At 41.9% G+C, this 23939-nt stretch overlaps 2 protein-coding genes across 17 annotated transcripts in view; one reads left to right on the plus strand and one right to left on the minus strand.

Moving 5' to 3' along the window:
* LMO7 (LIM domain 7) overlaps positions 1-16682 on the minus strand; it is a 199087-nt gene extending 182405 nt beyond the window's left edge. For 15 of the 16 annotated variants that reach the window (XM_057532803.1, XM_057532804.1, XM_057532802.1 and 12 more), the window contains exon 1: positions 16368-16438. In XM_057532803.1, the coding sequence (XP_057388786.1) occupies positions 16368-16427 (60 nt within the window). In that variant the 5' untranslated portion in view covers positions 16428-16438. Of the gene's footprint in view, positions 1-16367 lie in introns of all 16 variants that reach the window. The other variant, XM_057532795.1, reaches the window with a different exon arrangement.
* LOC130705605 (WW domain-binding protein 11-like) lies at positions 16622-19092 on the plus strand. The gene is made up of 3 exons (XM_057532808.1): positions 16622-17244; positions 17627-17762; positions 18860-19092. The coding sequence occupies exons 1-2, from the start codon at positions 16964-16966 to the stop codon at positions 17742-17744; spliced, it is 399 nt and encodes a 132-aa protein (XP_057388791.1). The 5' UTR covers positions 16622-16963; the 3' UTR covers positions 17745-17762; positions 18860-19092.
* Positions 19093-23939: the final 4847 nt, after the last annotated feature.

Genomic DNA, 23939 nt, shown 5'->3' on the forward strand with positions numbered 1-23939 from the left:
TTTTGTATATCTGAAAGTTGCTAAAACAGTAGATCTCAAAGTTCTCCTCACGAGAAAAAATATCTGTACCTATGTGAAGTGATGGGTGTTAACTAAACTTACTGTGTTGATCATTTCATAAAATATACTTATATCAAATCATTGTGTTGTGCTCTTCAAAGTAATACAAAGTTATATGTTAATTATATCTCAATAAAACTGGGAAAAAATAAAATAAATATTAAATCTTTGGTAAAAAAAAAAAAAAACAGGAAGAAGCTTGTAGCAAAGACAAACAACTAATTACAACAAGTGAAGTACCATTCTCATTTAGGGAAACCTTCACAGAAGGGGTGTCACTGGAAGCAACTGTGATGTCGCAGACAGGACAGCAGGACTGAAGCCAGGATCTGGAGGTATGGCTTGCTCTTCCCTGGGCAGGTTACTCAGGCTCTCTGATCTTCTGTTCTCTTCTTTGTAGGATGCAGTTATTTGAAGTGACTAGAACCTAGAATACTCATGTCAACTTCCTTTTTTTCCCTTGAAGGGCCAAGTTTTTTCAGAGGTGAGTGAAAGAGTGTGCATAAAAGCCAGGCTGTGAAAGGCACGGATGGGGTCAAGATTCTGTCTCTGAACTGACTGCTAGAAAGATGAAGTTTATGACCTATTGCTAGCACAGGTATTAGAAAACATAGCAGAAACTGCAACTCATCTGTGGCTTTAGTTTATACTTCTTACGCTTATTTTCTGTTTGTCCTGCATTCACTATCCCTTTACTTGTGATTTAAATTTTGCCTCATTACAGTGTATGTATTTAAGATTTATACAAGCCCCCTCAATTTAAGTTTACAATAAGATAGGATTCTTTAAAAATTTATATAAGGTGGCATTTATTTTACTAGTATGAAATTCACCTAGGCAATAATTATAACCATCATCCAACTCATGTTTTTCTACTCTTTTATTCTATTGTAGACACACACACACACACACACACACACACACACACTGGACTTCTGCTTGAACACAATGAACTGGCTACACATTTCTCTCCATGGCCTCCCAAAACCTCACCAAAATGACAGCACAGAAATTTAAGGCATTAATCCACAAAGACAAAGGGAATTCAAAAAGAGACAACAGTAGAAGAAAACTGTGAACAAACATTTGGACGTGGAAAGTAGATGGAGGAGTGGTAACCAACCAAACAGAATGGAGGAAATTCCAACTTCAGGACATGCAAAGGCCTAGTGCAGAACCAAAGCAGGCAAGTTCCTCCAGAAAAGAATCAGAGTCTAGAGGCAATGGGTCTTCCGGGTAGGGAGGGTAGTGAGGAACATGGTTCCGTATACAGAAATTGACAGAAAATCTAGAGAGCAGTTAGACAATGATCATCAGAGGTTTAAGAGAAACTTCCAATTCAAAAGAGACCAAAGCCAAAAGGGAAAAAACAGAAAAGGAGCTTGGAAGACACAGACAATGCAGGGAGTAAGGGGGGAAAAAAAGTTATAATATCTTCAAAGAGCTAAGACACTAGATTGCCATCATAATAAAGCAAAATGCTACAAAAAAAGGAACAATCAGAAAATAAGTATGGCAGAGATTTCATTGTCAACCTCTTCTTCCTTAGTAATGAAACTGCCGTACTGTTGGGAGCAGTTACGTGTCCAGCTATATTTTTCAGACTATTTTGCCGAAAAAGGTGACTGATGAAAAGTGAAGTAGAAACATTTAGGTGGGCTTCCAAGAAAATTCTCCTTTATGACACCAGCAGAACTTCCTATGGGTCTTCAACTTGATCTCCTTGAGGCATATCATAAGCTTGTGCCCCAAAATGACCCACCCAAATGTAATTTTTCCCCAAAATGCTTCAGTTGCGCAAAGGATTTTAACATCACATTGGCCATGACAAGCACGGAGAGGGTGGCGGTACCTAAACTGAATAATGAAACCTTAATTTTAAATGACTTGGGAATAATCAAGGAGCCAGAAACTCATCTGGAGTTTATCAAGCCAAGAAGATTCATTTCCTTACACAAAAAGGATTACTGTAAATTGCAGTGTGGCCGTCAACCACATTCTTTTCCCAGAAGTAAGGCCGAATTTCAAAAGGATCAGCTATTTGGCAAGTGATACCTTTCAGGACTTACAAGCATTTTCCAAGTCTAAAAATGTTTGCAAATTGGCTTAAAAACAAGCAGTTGTATAATGTTATCCTTTGAATAAAACACCTAAGAATGCCTTTCCTTTCTTCATTGAAACGGTAAAAGCTTCTCTTTTCTAAAATAGCTCATTAGGCTCATTTTTAGGATGACATCGGAAAGTGTCTTTATTGGAAGGATCTTACAATTGCCTCTTCCAAACTGAATACAGCAGAAAAGCGAAATTAATGAGATGACTCAAAGACACACACAAAACATGAAAAGTAACTTAAAGGATAAAAAAGACCCATGAAGAACAAAGAATAACTGAAATAACAGTAATGCACAGAGACTTGAAAAAAACAATTTATATGAAAAGAATCTTAATGCACGTAATCTACATACCCTTCTCTCTGATCTGAAACTAGTAGCTGAACGGAAAGCAGCAGTGAGGACAGAATATATGGCAGTGTTTTCAACAGTGCAATAAATATGGACTTCTCTTCCTTCAACTTAAAAGGTCTCAGGCAGGTCGACTAGCCTTAGATTTATACTGTAGGTCCATTGACAGGAAAAAATCAATAGCAAAGAAGTGCTAAAATGAACTTGAGGGTCCCTAGAGAGAAGATGATGACAGAGTATCATCAAGAAACAGAATTCAGGGAATTCTCTGTGGTCCAGTGGTTGGGACTCTATACTTTCACTGCCGAACCCACCGGGGTTTGATCCCTAGGTGGGGAACTGGGATCCCGCAGGCTGTGCAGCACAGCCAAAAACAACAAAAAAAAGAAACAGAATTCATTACTCGTAAGGCATCTGTTCATTCTAACTTCAAGTCCTTATAAATGAAAGGATTTTTATCACAGCTTAAGAATATAGAAGAACTTAATAAAGACCCACATTTAAAAATCACAGGTTAGAATACACAGCAAGTTATCTAAGTGCATTGTGAGATTCACACGCACACAGGTACACGTGCGCTCACGTACACACACATCCATAAAAATTAGCCATTCTAGGGAAGACCAAAAGAGTCATCAATTAATCATCTATTTTCTGACTGTATACAGATGCAAGTAGAATAATAATACTAACATGGACACTTTGCTGAGTAACTTACACATCTCCCAAATTTCTTTTTTTTTTAAACCTATCACCACCTTGCAACCCTCACTTTACAGTAGTGAGAATTTAGGCCTAGGGATGCTACGTGTCTTGTCCATGTCACACCTTTTACTCTGGGACCTGCCATGTACGAGCTATGCCTATGCAGTACTACCTCAAACCCTGCCACTCTCGCCACTACACCACGCTAAACACAGAAAAGAAACAGACCCAACAGGCCAAAAATGTACACCTTCATGGCAACGATGCGCATCTATATTTAAAAGTTTTATTTCTTTTATTACCATCTGTTTTCTGGTTAATATGACTTTAAGCTTCTTAGAGTCACTAAATCAAAACTATTTATATTTATTCTATGGATAAAGAAGATGTGGCACATATATACAATGGAATATTACTCAGCCATAAAAAGAAACGAAATTGAGTTATTTGTAGTGAGGTGGATGGACCTAGAGACTGTCATACAGAGTGAAGTAAGTCAGAAAGAGAAAAACAAATACCGTATGCTAACACATATATATGGAATCTAAAAAATAAAAATTAAAAAAAAAAAGGTTCTGATGAACCTAGGGGCAGGACAGGAATAAAAGACGCAGACGTAGAGAATGGACTTGAGGACACGGGGAGGGGGAAGGGTAAGCTGGGACAAAGTGAGAGAGTGGCATGGATATATATACACTACCAAATGTAAAATATCTACCAAATATCTACCAAAATAACTACCAAATATCTATTTTACATTTACTACCAAATGTGAAATAGATAGCTAGTGGGAAGCATCCGCATAGCACAGGGAGATCAGCTCGGTGCTTTGTGACCACCTAGAGGGGTGGGATAGGGAGGGTGGGAGGGAGACAGAAGAGGGAGGAGAAGTGGGAATAAATGTATACATTTAGCTGATTCACTTTGTTATACAGCAGCAACTAACAGACCATTGTAAAGCAATTATACTCCAATAAAGATGTTAAAAATATATATATATATTTATTCTAAATACCGTAAACAAAGTAACTTCACCAAGTTATTATCAGCTAAAAACCCTGAGGACAAAAGAGACATTTTCCCTGCTAAGGAAACAGGAAATAAATTCAGGAGATTAAAATGGCTTCCAGATGATCTTCAGCAAGTGAAGGGCACAGATTTCTAAAAGAGAACAGTATGCTTCAACTTTAGATGTCGAATTATAATGCTGTCCACCTGAAACTTACATAATAAAAAATTCTATTTATGAAAAGAGCACATCACTTAATCCATATGACAGCTAGGAGGAATAATTTTTTAAAAGCACATTAAGAGAAAGTCGGCTTGGGGCTTCCCTGGTGGCGCAGTGGTTGAGAGTCTGCCTGCTAATGCAGGGGACACGGGTTCGAGCCCTGGTCTGGGAAGATCCCACATGCCGCGGAGCAACTAGGCCCGTGAGCCACAACTACTGGGCCTGCGCGTCTGGAGCCTGTGCTCCGCGGCGAGAGAGGCCGCGGCGGTGAGAGGCCCGCGCACTGCGATGAAGAGTGGCCCCCGCTTGCCACAACTAGAGAAAGCCCTTGCACAGAAACGAAGACCCAACACAGCCAAAAAAAATTAATTAATTAATTAAAAATTTTTAAAAAAGAGAACGTCGGCTTGCATAAAAACAGACAGAAAGTTTCAGCTTCCCTTTTTCCCTCATTTCTGAATGAAGCTCTTCTGGAAAGCTGGGCTTCTCGGCTTTATGTGCCATCTCAGAACGATTCCTGAAAAAAGTGGTATAAAGTGCAGCACTGGGAAAGCATCAAGTAGACTCAGATGTCTGAGATGGGACAGAAAGAAGTGTTTTTGTTCTCAAATTTTTTTTTTTTTTTTTTAAAGGATTTTCTTATTTATTTATTTATTTATTTATTTTTTGGCTGTGTTGGGTCTTCGGTTCGTGCGAGGGCTTTCTCCAGTTGCGGCAAGCGGGGGCCACTCTTCATCGCGGTGCGGGGACCGCTCTTCATCGCGGTGCGCGGGCCTTTCTCCATCGCGGCCCCTCCCATTGCGGGGCACAGGCTCCAGACGCGCAGGCTCAGCAATTGTGGCTCACGGGCCCAGCTGCTCCATGGCATGTGGGATCTTCCCAGACCAGGGCTCGAACCCGTGTCCCCTGCATTAGCAGGCAGATTCTCAACCACCGCGCCACCAGGGAAGCCCTCAAATTTTTAATTATTGTCTTTTGTTCTTGAACAAGGTAAAGCTATTTTCTTCTTCTCTGTCTCTAGTTAGTTCCTGGGGATGGTCCACGCTCAAGCTGGAGGACACCAGTCAGGGAGTTGTAAGATCTTTTTCATGACTAACACCCAGGGTTTCATGACGATGCATTGTCCCCAGTGCAGGATATTCAGCTAAGGAGGCTCACCTTCAAATTTTCTAGGATGTTTCTTACCTTATGATACTTGCTTACCTTTGGGCATCTTTACAATTGGTTGAGCAAAGTCAATTTTACATGGTTTAAACTTGTTTTTTAAAACATGCTTTGAACTTGCTCAATCCAGAACTGAACTTGAACAAGAAAAACAAAACCAACAAAACCCTAATATAACAAAACCAACTTGTCTTATTGAGGGAAGCACAGCCTGAAAGTCAGTCATATCAGAGTGAGAAAGATATCAACTGTAAAGAATTAAAAGACATTTGTTCATTCATCCATTTATTTATCCATTTATTGAGTGCCTACTAAATACCTGGCACTATTTAAGGCTTGAAAACAAATCAAAACACTCATATTCTTGCGGGAGTAACAGCGAAACCAAAAAACATATCATACAACAGCAAGTGATGATAAGTGCTGTGAAATATAAGAGTATGGGGTCACAAGGCTGATTATTTTATAGAAAGGGAGACAGGGAGGAGGAGGTATCATTTAAGCTGAGATCTGAATAGGTGAAGGAAAATGCTTTCACGCAGAAGGAACAGCAATGCAAATGCCCTAAAATAAAAACCTTCTTTGCACATGTAAGGAATAGCAGGAAGTCAGGATGACTGGAGAGCATGGCAAGCAAGATGGAGAGTGGGAGCAGAGAGGAGACAGGCAAACAGGGAATAGGTCGTGTGGGGACCTGGAGACCATGGGTTAAAAATTCAGATTTTATTCTCAATGCAATGGTAGCCGTTGTGGAGGGAAGAGAGGGCAAGAGTTGAATGTACAATCTCTGGCTCACTTTTTTTTAAGAGGAACCTGTCTGTTACTTTGGAAGCAGGGAGGTGATGATAGACATGGTAAGAGGTGGTCAGATCCTGGGTGTATCTGGAGATATAGCCACTTGGACTTCTTGACAGACTGGAGGTGGGGTGTGATAAAAACAGGAGGCAACAGTGACTTCCAAGTTGGGAAGCTGAGCAAAGTGGGTGAACGGTTGTGCCATTTACTAAAATGGGAAACACTGAGGGGATGAGTAGGTGGGTGGGAGGGAGGGAGAGGAACTAAGAATTTTGTTTTGAACAAAGTGTGACGTGCCTATTTGACCTACAATTGGAAATCTTGAGAGAGAGTGTGTGTGTATACACATACATATAGGAGGGGGGTGTTAGAGACAATGTCAGGGTCAGGAGTATAAATGTGGAAGCTATCAGCACACAGAAGGTGTACAAAGCTATGGATCTGATAACACCCGCAAGGGAGAGGTTGTAGACAAAGAAGAGACAACATGGAAAGATGAATGAACCCCAGGGCACTCTAATATTTACCCAAATAATTAGGATTCAGCAAAAGAAAATCAGAAATATCAAGTTAAATGGGAGAAAAAGCCAGAGGGCAATTGAAGGAAATGTTTCAAGAAGGAAGGTGTGGCCAACTATGTCTGACGCTACTGATAGATGGACGATATTTTTCCAGGCAATAGGGTAAAATTCCAAATTGATTAGACACCACTCAAGAAGTAAAGGTAAAATGCTTGTTTATTTTCTCCTTCCTCAGGTAGAATGAGAGACTTCAAACTCTAATGAGAAAGCATTCCAGAATCAAAGTTTGTAACAAGGTTGGTAACAACCACCCTTCCCTTTAATATTACGAAATGGTGATATAATAAAATAAATCAGGTATTTCTTTCCCAGCTCAGACACCTAAGTCAAATTTAAATCTAGTCAAGAATGCAGAATCGTTGATCATGATCTTGGCTTCAGTCCTTACAAGTCTAAAACACTAACTAGAAGGTATCCTCATCAAAAATATGACATATATTTCAAAGCACTATACAGTAACAGACTGTACAATTTTTGGTATACCATGTACTACTTAAAATCAGGTAGTATAAGAGAAAAAATTGGGAATTTTATAAATTGTTTAGAGAAGAAACTAGTTAGATACAATTTATCTCCTACTCTAGTGCAAAGTATAACTCAGTGTCATCACATAACCATGTTTCCCTTTTGTAACACTTTCAAGGGTTTATGCAGCACTTAAATACACCAGAACATACAAATCTAAAGTCTGCAATTACTCAAGAGTGTCTGTTAGCAATGCTGTAGCTTACATAATATTTGATCATGAGCTTTCCAGGCACTAACATCACAAGACAGAACCTGTTGTGTGTGGAGGACTTGTCATAAACAGAAAGCAGCTAATCTTAACAGCTTTAGATGGAATGAAGACTGACAGCCCATCCTCTTCCTGATTTATAAATCCTTCACGATTTACCGACCGGTGTCCCTCTTGAACAACAGCGTATACTGATTAAGAGTCAGATTGCTTGGGTTCAAATCCCCAACCACCACTTACTAGTTCTAGTGTTTCCTTGAGCAAATTATTTTACCTCTCACCCTTCTTTTTCCTCATCTGGAAACACACACACACACACACACACACACACACACTCACATATTTGGGTAATAATAGTCCTTCATTATAAGAGCATGTGGGTATGATGCTCTAGCCACATGTCTTCCACGTAGTTAAAAAAATAAATACTAGTTGCTTTAATTGTCAGTTACTTACCTACTCTTGGAAAACCTTCACTAGGAGGTAACCCACCATTCAAGTCAGTCCATTCTGGTGTAGGACAGCTCTTTATTTATAGAAGAGTCTTTAAAATACTTGAGTCAAAAGTCTCACTGTGCCCAATCAGTTATTACCAGTTCTACCCTCTGAGTCTACAGAAGACTTTTCTATCCTCTCTCCTTAAGACAATTCCCCAGGTACTTAAAGACAGATGTGATGTCTAGGGCTGCGCACTATCATCTAAACACACGTAAGCACCAAACTGAGCATCCTGTACCCGGGAATTAGAACCAGGCTTTGAGAAGCCTATCAGGGAGGATTTTACAGTGTTTGAAAAGGCTGATTATGGGGCCGTGTGGCGATTCATCTGTAAGTGGCAGAGTGAGTGTGTTAAACCTGTTTTCAAAGCTGTGCATACATGACAGGTATCATCCTTATTAAGAGCTCTGAGTACATCAAAAGTGTTTTTAAAGAAACATACCCGACAATTACCTTTGGAAAGGGTAAACACGGGTACAACACATCGTTTTTCATTTCCTCAGGCTCAGATACATTTTTGACAATTAACAGATTTAAGGAGATCTACGGACATCTCTTAAATCAGCCAACCTTTTGACTGGACACAAAACTTTCATTTGTTCAGGAAGAACCTGAGAACTGTCTGTCAGGGGCTGTAGAGCACAGGAACAACATGGACAATTCAATCTGCAGGTAATAGATGTAACAGATGAAAGAGGTCACCTGCAATCTATTTCTCCGGACTAAGAGAGTCGGGTAAATGTGCTGACGTTGCTTGGTTTTTCTTAACTAACGTTCTCAAAACCAGTGCTTTTCTAAAACTCAAATGCTGTTACGTTAAGAAGTGATTTTGAAAGGAAGAAGGAGATAAAAGGAGCCAGTTAGTCTCAGTAGAAATCCCTGACCACCCAAAGCCCTCTGGGCGTCCAGAGACAGAGTGCCCTGGAGCACCGCACAGAAGGCCAAGAGCCCAACGGGCTGAACGAATCGCACACTTCCTTCCACACGCCGGGGAAATTACTCCTCTCTCAGCCTCGGAGAAGCTTTATGAATTCCTCAAAACAGCCAAATGTTCCATTCTTTATCTCATAATTGTGTGCAGAACTCAACGGGCCTATCTCCAAACAACCCAAAAGCAAAGTGAGACAACTCAGCGGAAGCTTCCTCAATGGCCCTACCCTGGCCTATGACCTTGGAGACTTACCTCACCAGGCATGGGGCCCTCTGAGCCTTTTGTGACCTCATTTAGAGGAGGTAGAACCCTCCCTGTTTCAGCTTCACCCTTCCTCACTGGAGAAAACCCAATGAGTCATCGGTTAGACAAACGTTTAACTTCATTAGTGACCTAAGAAAAAGTAGAATGTACATCTTTCACCTATTTATTTAGAGGGGAAATGCAAATGACAATTTCTAATTCTAATTTCTAAATGCAAATGACAATTTCTAATTCAGAATAATGAGAGGCTGGGGCCCCCAGCCTCTGCTCATGGCTGCAAATTAGCACAAAGCTTTCACAGAGTGACTTGATGATGTGCATCAAGAACCAAAAAATCATTCATTTCCTTTGGCCCAGGGAGTTCATTTCTCTAGCCGGTTCAGGAACACTCTGTTTTATTAAAGGTACCAGTTCCTAGTATTTTCCCCCACTTTAAGAAGAGGTCCATTTCTAGCTTTCAGTGTACCAGTACATTGGAAGGATCCAGAATGACTGACACTGCTAGAATCCTCCCACTTCCTCAGGAAATACCTTGTCATATCTGTTTACCCTTTCTGGAATCAAGCTATTCTAACAGCATCTCTGCCCTGGTTCCTCTTTGTGTGAATCAGTTCCTTCCCAAGAGAATTCTGTGAACGCCCTCAACTCTCGCCACCCCTCCTGTCCTAGGATCCTTTCTTATTTGCTAAATAAAGAGGATGTGTTTAAAAAATAGTAAGATGCTGCATAAAGAAAAAAGAAACAAATTGACATCAAGACACTCCTTGGCTGCTCACAACTGCCCTGAGAAATCTATGATGCTAGAAATCCGAAGAGTGGAGAGGTGAAGACTGACGTGCTTCTGGAAGGAAACGTTCTTGAGTGGTAAAAATATTCGATAACGCGATTGGGGTGCTGGGTACATGGGCCTATACATTTGACAAAAAGGTATATCCTGCAACTCTACACTTAAAATCTATGCATTTCACTGCATGCAGAGATTACCTGAACAAAAATAAACTACTCTGGGGCTTCCCTGGTGGCTCAGTGGTTAAGAATCTGCCTGCCAATGCAGGGGACACGAGTTCGAGTCCTGGTCTGGGAAGATCCCACATGCCGCGGAGCAACAAAGCCCAAGCGCCACAACTACTGAGCCTGCACTCTAGAGCCCACGAGCCACAACTACTGAGCCCGCATGCCACAACTACTGAGCCCGTGCACCTAGAGCCCATGCTCTGCAACAAGAGAAGCCATCGCAATGAGAAGCCCGTGCACCGCAACAAAGAGTAGCCCCTGCTCACCACAACTAGAGAGAGCCCACGCACAGCAACAAGGACCCAACGCAGCCAAAAATAAATAAACAAATTTTTTTTAAATATAAAAAATAAAATAAAAAATAAAGATAAATAAATAAACTACTCCAAGCAACTCCTGAAAGTTGTGCTGTATGCAACCTCAAGATCTCTCAACAAATTACAAAGTCACAATGCTCTAGCCCAGGGGGCAAAGGTGTTAGCCTCACTCCAGCCTCAACTCAAGTGCTGCCTCCTCTGTGAGCTCAGGCTGCCTCCCAAAAGCCATCACTACACACGGGGCAAAATTCCATCACAGCAATTATCTGACGGTGCTGCAGGGTCTGTCTGCATGTCTGCTCCTCATGGGGTGCACTCTGTCTGGAGGTCCTAGAAAGATACTAAAGAATTGGCAGTTGAATCAGTAAGCCCAGCAAGTGCCTGGTACAGAGTAGGCACTTCATAGGCATTTTTTGGATAACAGAACGACTGTAAGTCCCCATGAGGGAAACCAGTAACTAAAAGGCAGGAGTAGAGTGACATCACTCAGGAACAGGGTTGGGGCAGAAGGGGAAATACTGAGTAAATAGGCAAGTACACACTGGCACCCAGATGAAGGCGTATCTTGTAGCTGGTCCCAACCAACTGCCAAAGCAACAAGCTCAGCTTTGGACACTGATGCACATTTCCACTGGGAGAAGGAAAGAGTCCTGGTCCTTAGGTTTTGTTAAAGCTCCAGCCTTAGGATTGTACATTCACTCAACAAGTGTTTACCTGGCACTGTGCCAAATCCTCAAGCAAAAGACAAGATATTGTTCCTGCCCTCAGTTAGCTCCTAGTCTAATATGGAAGCATGTTTGTAATTACACCACAGAGAGCAAAAAAGAGAAATCCATACAAGCAATAGTGATAAGGAAGAAATGGGTGGGGTGGAGGCTCGGTGGCCGAGAAAAGGCTTCACATAAAGCTTGACTGTAGAGCCCAAGCATGGAAGAATGCAGAGGAGCAACATATATTAGGTAAACAAGGAATAACAGGCATTCCACACACAACAGCCTGGAGGTGAGAAAACGGCACCCTGTGCGGGGCGGGGAAACACAAGCAAGGATTAGGGAGCACTAATTCCTTTACAGTGAGCATCTCATTCAACTGGCATAAGCACCACTGGAGGCTCAAGGAAGAACACTGACTGAGGCCTACAGCATTTAAGAAGCTGAGCCAGGACTTGAACAATGATTTGATTCCAAAACGGTCCTTTTTTTTTTTTTCAGCTTTATTGAGATTTAATTGGCACACAGCTTGGTATGAGTTAAAGGTGTACCACCTAACAATCTGACGTATATTGTGAGATGATTACCACAGTAAGGTCAGTCAACATCCATCTCGTCATATAGTTACAAAAAACTTTTTTCCTTGTGATGAGAACTTTTAAGATTTACTCTCTTAGTAACTTTCAAATATACTGTACAGCAGTGTTAATTGCAGTCATCATGAATTGGATGAAGGTGGTCAAAAGGTACAAACTTCTAGTTATAAGATAAATAAGTTCTGGGGATATCTGTACAAATCTGTGCTTTTAATGTCTATGCTGTCTGGCAACTATGCAAATAGTGATGGAGAAAATGAGCAAAAAATAAAGATATACAGACGGAGACCAGATTGTAAAGGGCTGTGAATGCTACACTTCACAGCTTAATGTAAATGCGGACTTTTAAAATCTTTTCATGGCTCCTCAGACAACAAAAAACAAAATCAGGTTTATATTCTGAAAAACTAATTTTAATTGCAACAGCTAGTGTAAGAATTGCTTTCTAACATTTAAAATTTTAAACAAAGTTTTACCATCAGAGTCTTTTCAAGTTTAGTATCTGTTAATTGAAATTATATATAATTACCAGAAATGCTTCTATGAATTCAGTAACATTTTCAAATGCATGTTTACGTCGCTCTACATCCATTTGAAAAGCAACAGTACAAATCATGAGACCTTCATTTAGTCTACAGACAACACTGGTATGCACTGAGGATTCAAGTGCACCCAGCAAACCCTTTCACACCAGACCACAGGTTGGAAACCACCAGTAGAAGGGATGCAGTTTACAGAGAAAGAGGGAAACCACTTAGGCAAATTTTGTAAATATCAATGGGGGACCCACAGAGTGCGATTCTTTAAAAATTTAGCACTAAAGGCAAACAAAAGTGATGACCAGCACACAACTCCCAAAGGACAAAAATGGGGCAGGTGGAGAAACAGACCAGTTGGAAGTAACTGGGGAAGGATTCATATTCTGGTGCCAGGCATGGCAATGAGCTCAAGTTGGCATCCCTTTGGTCCTTCTACAGGGTGACAGTGATACTGAAAACTTCGAACACAGAGATAACAGGACGGGCAGGTGAGCAGGAAGGTGTTGAATTAAGTTAGCCTGATCCGCTCCAGTCATAAAAATTACTACTGTGTTTAAACGTCAACCTAGATAGGAACATTAAGTCACAGACTGGAATGGGTGACCAACCAATGCAATGAGCAATACACTCAGTTTTCAATTTCATTGGTATTTTGTCTGTTTATCACAGGTTTTTAAATGCTCCATAAACAGAGGGCCAGAGGAAACTATTAGGTACAGAAAATTAAAAGGTGCTGAAGAAAAGGACTAAAATTAGAGGGTCCGGGCTGCATTTTCTACCACTTCCTCTCCTACTCCATGACCTTGCTAGAATCAAGCTTCCCCTCTGCCTCTGCCTTCAAACCATTACATTATTTGGCTTTCAACCCGTGTTTAATCATAAACTAGCTCAATACATTATTAATATTCCAAACCACATTTCCAACCAGGTAATAATCCAGTATCATGATGTTGAATTACCTTAAAAGGTTATGTTCCTACATGTTTTGATTTCAAATATGAAACTAACCAGAAGTATATATACACTTTTAAATATTGAAGAAACAATTTGAAATAAACAAAAAGAGTCATGAAATGACAATAATTGGCAGAATAACAAGCACTAGCCCTCACCTTACCCTTTCTCCTCCTCCCAAAACAAAACAAATTTAAGACTTTAACTTTGGTTGTGGGAATAATACGTTATTTAAAATCGCTGATGGAGAATGGAAATGGCAAGGACATACTGCCATGGACTCTGGTCATCTTTCAAAGATTTACAAGGTTATCGGAGTTTTCTGACCTTGGGTTGGTTAAAGCTGCAGCTGAGAATAAAGGTAGCAGATTATATTATATGTATATTACATACAATACATATAATATGTATATTATAGTATTATTAATGTATTTGTGTGTGTTATATGTATATATATAAATACATATATATGAATGATATAATTCACATAATACATATATGTTTATATATGTGTACTGTGTATATATAAAAAAATATATATATATATATGAATGAACCACTTATGCTTCAATGTATGTAGAAGAAAGTATGATAGAAATGGAAAAATGGAGTAAGGCTATTAGTAAGCAGGAGAAAGATTTACACTATAATCTTCCTTGCTTTCCAAAATAGTTTATAAATACACTTTGGAATCAATATTTTATCCTCAAATTAGGGGTTCTCAGGGTTAAGTGGTTGTGGAATGAGACACTCATTCACTCTGCTTCTTTTGGCAAGAGCAATATTTTAAAATATGTGGTCTGGTTATAAAGGCAAAGCTAAGGAGACAGATAAATTTGGACACTAACTGGAGAAATAACATAAACCTAACAGTGAACACAATGCTGTCACTTCAGTGTCCCAAGTATACCAAAAGTATATGTGAATATGTAAATTATTCACATACCTTCAATGAACGTACTGCCTCGCTCCCTGTGGCACTAGGGGGAAAAAGTCACTTAATTTTAATTTCATAAGAGTTAACCATATTAAAATTATATGGCAAAGACTTTAGAAAGATTTGGCTTTCTGCTAATGATGAACAAAGCACTTTACAGAGTTGCCAAATCATTGCTGACAAACACTTTTAGGTGGAGTTGGATGGGGGTGGGAAGATGAGCCCATTTACCAAACACATGGGGTATCTTTTATCACAACACACCTCCCCAGAGTTTATTAGATACAAATTTCTCACAGAAGTCTCCAATTATAAGCAAGCTATCACAAAAAAAAAAGGAATGTTTAGATTTCAAAAATCTGTATACTGAAAAACGAAAGGATGTGAAATCATCCATATTCACAGATTCCCTGAAGCAAATACAGAACTTGCAGATACAAGGAGCCCTGTATGGCCAAGAAAGTATCCCTATATTTCTTCCCTTCTCCCTCTCTCCGTCCCAACATTCAAACACAGAAGGGCAAGTTTGATTTCTAAAATTATGCAGTACACATACTGCTAATGGAAAATTACCTTTGGAAGCCTTGACTTTTCAAGGTTTATGAATGGGGGAAGTTATTTCTCTTAACTACATTGCTGGAATTTTTCCACTCTCATTTCAATTCAGAATACACTGTTTATTCTTCTCCCAACCTCCCCACGCCCTCCCCTCACACCGTTCTAAGTCACCTTCAAACCAGCTCAAGTTCCAGTACAAAAAGATGGCAAAGCTAATTTCTTAGACGCCCCCCCGTCTCCACCTCCTGCCACTGTCTAGTGGGTAATGATACATTCACTTTCCTTTAGCGTGAAAAACATAACATTTAAAGTTTATCTTTTTTTCCACATACATAATTTATTTCTTTAAAGAGAAATGAATTGTTTTAAAATACTGTTTGCTCTGGGATTCTTGAATATATTGTTTTTCCATGGAATAACCTTTAATCCTAATTTGAATTTTTAAATACGTTGAGTAGACCAGCACGTGGCATCAATAACCCTTAAATGACTGCAAGGCTGATAAAGGCAATACTTTTGGTTCCTGATTCACATCTGCTGGTAAGACTTCTTTAGCATCATTATAAAAGTCATCTTTTTCATCCAATAATAAAACGGCTAGAAGTCCTGGTGTTAACTTTCTGCAGACAAACGTAACCCTAATGCGTTGATCAAGGAATTTCCAAGAGACCATCTCCTTTTTAACGGCAAGGAGGGGAATGGAAGATCTCCTCCCTGAGGCACAGCTGGGAAACTAACAACCCTTGAGTGAGTGATTTCAGGATATCTTGGTCTTATCAATGCCGACTTTGGAAAACGTACGCGCCTTGACTCACACACCCTGGGCTCCGGAAGCTGCCTCGGAGAAAGCATCTCTCCAGGTGCGCCACAGGTGTCTAACCTCCTCCTTCCGCCCTCCCACACAACACACAATACGCTGCCCAAGCAGGTATGTTTCAGGCATTTCCACTTCTAGCCACCCCAAAGAAACGCACCCGAGGACCCTGGGCCGTCTCTGCCCAGCAGGGACATCCCAGGCGTCCTGGCGCGGACGTGGGCTGGTCCACAGAGATGCGCGGTCCCCAAACCCGCGGGGCCAAGCTCTCGACTCTGTCCTGGCAGAGGAGCTCCGGGGAAGCCAGCGAGACCGTCGAGGGGGAGGGCAGCGCTAAGCTTCGCTGGACGTTAAATCATAGGAGGCGCAGAACTCGCAAAGTCCCCCAAACTGCTGAGCGAACCAGCCTGAGGCGCTGCGCCAGCTAAGGTCCGGGAGGCGGCTGAAAGCAGCCGCGAGGCCGCCAAGTCGTGCGGAAAGAAGAGGAGTAAAGGCACTCACCTCCACCCATCTCTGGGCCTCGGCGAACGCTAGGGCGCAGTCGGCCTCCGCCTCCTCCATCACTTCCAGAACTAGGGGGAGAGGGGGAGAGAGAGACATAGTGGGTGCGCGGAAAGGCGGGAGTGCGACTGCTCCGGCCTCTCTCCGGCTGCAAGACGCCCAGGCTCTCCGACCCTTTGTTGCGCCCTGCAGTTCGGTGAAGTTTCGAACCCACGAGAACTTAAAGCCGTGGCTTTCTCTAAACTCCTGAACACGCCGCGGAGACCCAAGCAGAGCGCGGGAGGCGGAGAGGACTACCAGAGGCGGCGCGCGGCACCAGCCCCGAGGACTGTTTGGACTTCAAAAGTGGCTGCGCGGCCGCCGCCCTCCCGGGATGCCCCGCCCCCGCGCACCCCCGCCGCCCACTCCCGGCCTCCCAGCCGCCGCTTCCGTCCTCCCCACCCTACCCCCCGCCGCGCCCGGGGGCTCCCGGCCGCAGCGGCCCTTGTGGTCGGACAGTCTGGCCCAGGGGATGCCACCGTCCGCCAGGAGGCCGTGGCCCGGGCCACGCACCCGCTCCCGCACCGCCCGCCGGACCGCGGCCCCGCCCAGAGGAGATGCGCCCCCGCGCCCGCATCCTGTCCGCATCCTTCCCGCCTCCGGCCGCCTGGCCGCCTTCCCTCTGCCGGGGCCCCGGGAAGCGGCGCCCCCAGGGCTCGCGGCCGCCCGGCCCGCCTGACATACCAGGAATAGCTGCTCACAATTGCACCTTTTCCCAGCCAAGAAACGTCCCCCGCGGTGGAGCGCGGCCCGGCCCACCGCCCTCACCGGCGGCCCGACTTCGCAGCGCGCCGCCCCCTCTCCGGCGGAGTCCGCCGCGCGCCCGCCCCGCCGCCAGGTGAGGACGTCCGCACTCCCGGGTCTCCGCCCCCTGCCGCGGCCGGAGCTCTCCTGGCGGCAGGTGAGGGTAGTGGCCTTGGCATGTGCGGCGCATTTCCCCCAGCCTGGGCCAGCCCCTCTCCGCTTCGCTTCCAGGTGGGTGAGGTGGAAGATACCTGCCACTCAGGCCCCATCCCTCCGCGAAGGGTCGGAGAGGAGGGGAACCCAGCATTCTCCCGCCCTCACCCTGAGCGTCACGCCCGCCACCCTGCGTGGCCTGGGAACACTTAGGGGGCAGTAAGGTGACGGGTTATTCACCATCCGCAGGGGGCCTGGGTAGATGCACAGGACTGGAGGGCCGGAGGCTCAAGGGTTGCCTTACGCGGGTTCTTTTCCCACAGAAATCAGATCTCCGGAAAGGAACCTGCTCGTCTGTCTAGGCTCCCTGGAATCTCGCTTCATGATCCTGAAGCCCTATCCGGGCCACACGTTGATGTTGTCACTGTTGGAAGAAGATAAAGATCGGTTCTTACCCCGGTAAAGGAAGCCATCCCTTTCCCCCCCCCCCCCCCGCTCCCGTTGATCCTCTTTATGATGCAAAACGATGTCAAGAGCAGAGAGACTAGTGTAATGGATAGCGAAAACCCAGTTTTGCCTTATTTACCTCATCACATTTTCTGCTGAAAATATACATATTTCCTACTTAAAGATAGATATTTCATCTCTAAGTATTATAATATACATCTCGTTCTTTAAAGAACGCTTTTCTACATAACCATATTACCATTTTCACACCTAACTAAAGCTAACCTTAATTACTTAGTATTAATATATGCCCAGTCCAGACTCAAATTCCTCCAATGGATTCCAAAATGTCTTTTACAGCTGACTTAGACCAGAAATTCAAACAATAACCACACATTGCATTCGGTTACCTCTTTTTTTTTTAGCCTAGTATAGCCTCCTCCTTCTCTCCCACTCTACCCCCTCCCCCTTTTTAGAATGACATTATCTTCTTAAAAAGAAACCAGGCAGACTTCTAGACTTGTCTTATGGCTTCTTTGCGGTGTCTTCAACATATTTCTCTTCCCTCACTATTTCCTGTTACCTAGAAGTTAGATCTAAAGGCTGGATTAAACTCATTTACACTTCTGAATAAAGATTTCACCAGCATCCTTCCCGACTGGGGTGACTTCTAGAGGATGGTGTTTATTTGTTATGTTTATTTTCATCCAACCCTTTTTTCACTGGCGTTGTCTGTAATCAGTGGGTCTGTTTAGAAGAGCTCACAGTTGTTCCTGCTAAAGTGGGAAACCATTGACTGGATCATCTCTTTGCCTCCTGACGACACCATGATCAGGACAAACCCAAAATGAGGATGAAAGGATAAACGAAACTAGGAAGAAATTTCTTTCTGGCTATTTAAGACCTGTTCTATTAAATATTTAGTGAGCACATTATATGTGTAATTTAAAAATTTTAATTTAAAAATTTTAGACAGTGAATCCTATGGACTTCCAACCCAGTAGAAAGACAGACATTCTGCAAGCTTCATGAGAGTTACTGTTACTACAGTTGTTTTATATATATATACTATACCATTTAAAGCTACTGCTGTGTCACTTGACTTACAGCTTTGGGGGCAGCAGCCCAGGATGGCAAGAAGTGCACAGGCTTGGGAACCTGTATGACTAAGGTTTACCAAGTTACCAACTTCTCTGAGCTTCAATTTCCTCACCTGAAAAATGTGGCGATAATAACTACTTCAAAGGGTTCTTGTGAGAATTAAATATGATGGTGTATGTAAAAGCCAAGGGCATTGCTTGGCATGGAGCAGGCACTTAATAAATGATGGTTATTTCCCGTTCGTCTCTCTCTAACAGTAGTGTGTCAAATATGGATTTTTCCTAATAAGTGGGAATTTCATTTATTTGCTCAGATACTCACATGGAAAGAGCTATAGGGTACTGCAAATTCTGTTTCAAGTCAGCTCAAGCACCAGCCATTTCTGTCTCTTTAGTGTTGCAGATTTGCAGCTCACAAGACCCAAATCCAGTTCTTTGTGTCTTACCCTCAGTCATTAGAGTGTTTTATCCTTTTGGAAAGATTTATACAGCTCTATAGAGAAAGGTAACCTGCCTTAGGAGTTAAAAAATGAAATTCACAATAACAAAACATCACAGATATTATTTATTTTCCAAAAGAATTTGAGGTGCCTTTCAATATTTAAAAACATAAAACAGTACAATTGTCATGTTCTTATATATTAGAGATGAACTGAACTGTTGGTAGGAGAAAGTGACCCATCTTTCTGGAAGGTAATTTGGTAATAAATAGTAAAAGTTTTTAAAATGCCCACGTTCTACTGCAGCAATTCTACTTCTGGGAATTTATCCTAAGGATATGAGTGAAGATATATGCACGCAATGAGCATCTGCAGTGGACACAGAGATGCACTGGCCAAACCTCCCTTTGGAAGTCTACCTCGGCCACAGAGCGCAGCCTCACCTGAGGTCATGCCCCTGCCAGAGCAGCCCTTGTCTGGTGACTGAATGAGGTTATAAAAGCCCAGTCATTTCCACCCAATTCAGGACAACTCTGATGGGCCCTTTCTATAGATATGAGGTCTGTTGAAGCTGTCAGCCTCTGTCATAGTTCAACATCTCCCTTGCCCATTGCTGTTCCTTCCCTCTTCACTTCCCTGGGGTCAATCCCTAATAAGTATCTTATGTTTCAAGTGGCATTTCTGTCAGTTTCTGGAGGACTCAACCTGTGATGGCATTACACATGATTTGCTAGAAATGAGAATCTCGAAGCAATCTAAACAATAGGGATGGTGGAGTAAATTATGGTTCTTCCATAGAGTGAGATATTGTGCAGTCAATAAAAATGTAAAAGGATGTTCAATGACACAGAGAGATGTTTAAAAATATATTACGAAGTGGGGAAAAAACATCTATAAAGCACCCAAATTTGTGATTGCATTTTTTTTTAATTGGGGTATAGTTGTTTTACAATGTTGTGTTAGTTTCTACTGTACAGCAAAGTGAAGTAGAGTTCCCTGTGCTCTACAGCAGGTTCTCATTAGTTATCTATTTTACATATATTTGTGTATATATGTCAATCCCAATCTCCCAGTTCATCCCACTATGATTGTATTTTTAAAATGCATAATTTTCCACATAGAACAAATTGGAAAAAACTCCACTCCCTCCCAAAATATGGGAGTTCCCTCGTGGCCTAGTGGTTAGGATTGGGGGCTTTCACTGATGTGGCGGGAGTTCAGTCCCTGGTCAGGGAACTGAGATCCTGCAAGCCACGCAGCACAGCCAAAACAAAACAAAACGAAACTCCATCCAAAGTTTAACACTGGTTGAATGGACATTTCATACTTCTCTCTCTTCTACAGTTTTTTGGTAAGAGACATGTATACTACTTTTATAAATGAAAACATTTGTATGACACAAAGATACATCCAAAATTGACTTTCTATCTCATCCCACAAACTTCCCCTTGCCTTCCCTGACTTGTAAATGGTACCACACCTGAAATTTGGGGGTCATGCTGGACTTCCTCATCTCTTACCTCCATGTCCACCCCATCCCCAGTCCTGTCCTTTCTGTCTCCTCAATACCAGTCCAATTGGCCCCTCTTACTCATCCTCATTTCTACTTTAGTTCAGGCCCTCATTAGCTCTCAGCCGGATTTCAGAAATTATATGACCTTTCTAAAATTAAATCTTATCATTCTACCCAATTAACTTCTCCTTCAAGGACTCCCAGTTGCCAGCTTAAGGGCCACCTGATTGTTGCCAGCACACTGACATCCTTCAGGACTTGCTGCTGCCCTCTTCTCTAACCATGTGTCTTGACCCATGTTTTTCCCTTTGTGAGAAACATACTTCTCTCCCTTTCTTTGCCTGGCTTTCTCCTGCGTATTCTTCCAGGCTCAATTCAGGCCTCTTCCTTCTCAGAATCCTTCAAAATATCTTTGCAGATCATCCTGGGCTACATTAGGTACCGCATTTTTTTTTTTTTTAATTTATTTATTGGCTGTGTTGAGTCTTCCTTGCTGTGCGTGGGCTTTCCCTAGTTGCAGCGAGCAGGGGCTGCTCTTCATTGCGGTGTGCGGGCTTCTCATTGTGGTGGCTTCTCTTGTTGTGGAGCACAGGCTCTAGGCACATGGGCTTCAGTAGTTGTGGCATGCGGGCTCAGTAGTTGTGGCTTGTGGGCTCTAGGGCACAGGCTCAGCAGTTGTGGCGCAAGGGCTTAGTTGCTCCGCGACATGTGGGATCTTCCCGGATCAGGGCTCGAACCTGTGTCCCTTACATTGGCAGGTGTATTCTTAACCACTGCGCCACCAGGGAAGCCCAGGTACCTTTTCTTTATGTAATCGTAGCCCCTTCAATCACGAGGTATTATATTGTCTGTTTTCCTCATAGAACTATGAGCAATTTAGAAGTGCCTAACTCTACCTGACATGTATCTGGTGTTCAACAATTGATTATTGACTGGTGTGCGTATGGGTATAAAATATATAACTCTTAATGCACAGAAGTAATAAAACATTGGTAGGAGCAGAGTAGAAAATACCAATGATTACTGAAGCTAATACAAGAATTTCTTTACAGTAGGATTTCTCAACAGGTATACTACTGACAATCTGGGCTGGATAATTCTTTGTCATAAGGGATTGTCTTGTGCATTGTAGGATATTTAGCAGCGTCCCTGGCCTCCACCCACTAGATGCTAGTAGCACCCCTGTAGATGTGACAATCAAAAATGTCTCCAGACATTGCCAAATGTCTCCTGGGGGCCAAATCACCACCAGTTGAGAACCACTGCTCTACAGGGAGAGACTGGCTTCATTGATTAGTGCTTTGGTTCAGTAGAGGTACCCAAGTTTTTTTAAACAAGTGTGTGGGGTAGAGTAGAGAGGAGTTAGGTGAATTGGGGGAAAGGAGTTACTCTGTGTTATGAAAGAGGAAGGGGCAGGGAAGCACTGGGCTGGATGATGCCTGGGGCAAAGATTATAAGAATGAAGGGACTTTGTGGCTGGAAAGAATTGCAAGAAGAGACAGGTACAGTGGAAACACTTCTCATAAAATAACTGAGTTTTATACTCTGGTTGAATATGGTTCATAAAAATGTCAACCCTCATGGATTCAGATAGCCAACATCCGAATGGCCGGTGTATTTCTCATGCTTATAAAACACATTTATTAACAGGAGGAATCACTCCTAGAAGGTAGATGAAAAAATATATTCAATATAATGACATTTTCTCTGTTTGCAGATGATAGGATCTTATATAGAGAAAATTCTGAAGAATCCACCAAAAAGCTTATAACCAATAAAAGAATTCAGTAAAGTTGTGGATACAAAATCGACATACAAAAATTATTTGCATTTCTATACACTAACAACAAACTACCTGAAAAAGAAAGAAAATAATCCTATTTATAAAACAATAAAATACTTAGAAATAGATTTAACCAAGGAGGTTAAAGATCTGTATACTGAAAATTATAAGAGACTGATGAAAGAAATTAAAGAAGACACAAATTCTAAATGAAAAGATATCCATTGTTCATGGATTAGAATTAACATTGTTAAAATGTCCACGTTACCCAAAGTCATCTATAGATTCAGTGCAATCCCTATTAAAATTCCAATGGCATTTTCCACAGCAATAGAAAAAACAATCGACAAATGTGTACAGAACCACAAAAGACCCTGCATAGTCAAAGCAATCTTGAGAAAGAAGAGCAAAACTGGAGGTATCACACTTTCTGATTTCAAATTTTATTACAAAGCTGTAGTAATCTAAATAGTATGATACTAGTATGAATACAGACACATAGACCAATGAAAGAGAATCAAGAGCCCAGAAGTAAACTCACAAATATATAGTCAACTAATATTTGACATGGGAGCCAAGAATACATATTAGGAAAGTACAGTCTCTTCAGTAAATGGTGTTGGGAAAACCAGATATTCACATGCTAAAGAATGAAATTGGACCCCTATTTTATACCGTTCACAGAAACTAACAGGAAATAAATTAATTGTAATACCTGAAACCGTAAAACTCCTAGAAAAAAAATAGGGAGAAAACTGCTTGACACTGGTCTTGACAATGATTTTTGGATGACACCGGAAGTACAGGCAACAAAAGCAAAAATAAGCCAGTGGGACTACATCAAACTAAAAAGCTTCTGCACAGCAAAGGAAACAATCAACAAAATGAAAAGGTAATCTACAGAATGTAGATGGAAAAAGTATCTGCAAACCATCTATTTGATAAGAGGTTAATATTTGAAATATATAAGTAATTCATACAACTCAACAGCACACACAAAAATCTGATTTAAAAAATAGACATTTTTCTAAAGAAGACATACAAATGGCCAACAGGCACATGAAAAGATGCTCAGCATCACTAATCATCAGGGAAATGCATATCCAAATCACAATGAGAGATCATCCTACACCTGTTAGAACGGCTATCATCAGACAAGAGATAAGTGTTGGCAAGAATGCTGGGAAAAGGGAACCCTGTGCACTGTTGGTGGGAATGTAAATTGATACAGCTAATATTGAAAATAGTATGGCGGTTCCTCAAAAAATTAAAAATTGAACTACCATGTAATCCAGTAATTCCATTTCTGAATGTATATTTGAAGGAAATGAAGTCACTATCTTGAAGAGGTAT

Source organism: Balaenoptera acutorostrata, chromosome 18 (genome assembly GCF_949987535.1).
Source record: "Balaenoptera acutorostrata chromosome 18, mBalAcu1.1, whole genome shotgun sequence".
Lineage (NCBI taxonomy): Eukaryota > Metazoa > Chordata > Mammalia > Artiodactyla > Balaenopteridae > Balaenoptera > Balaenoptera acutorostrata.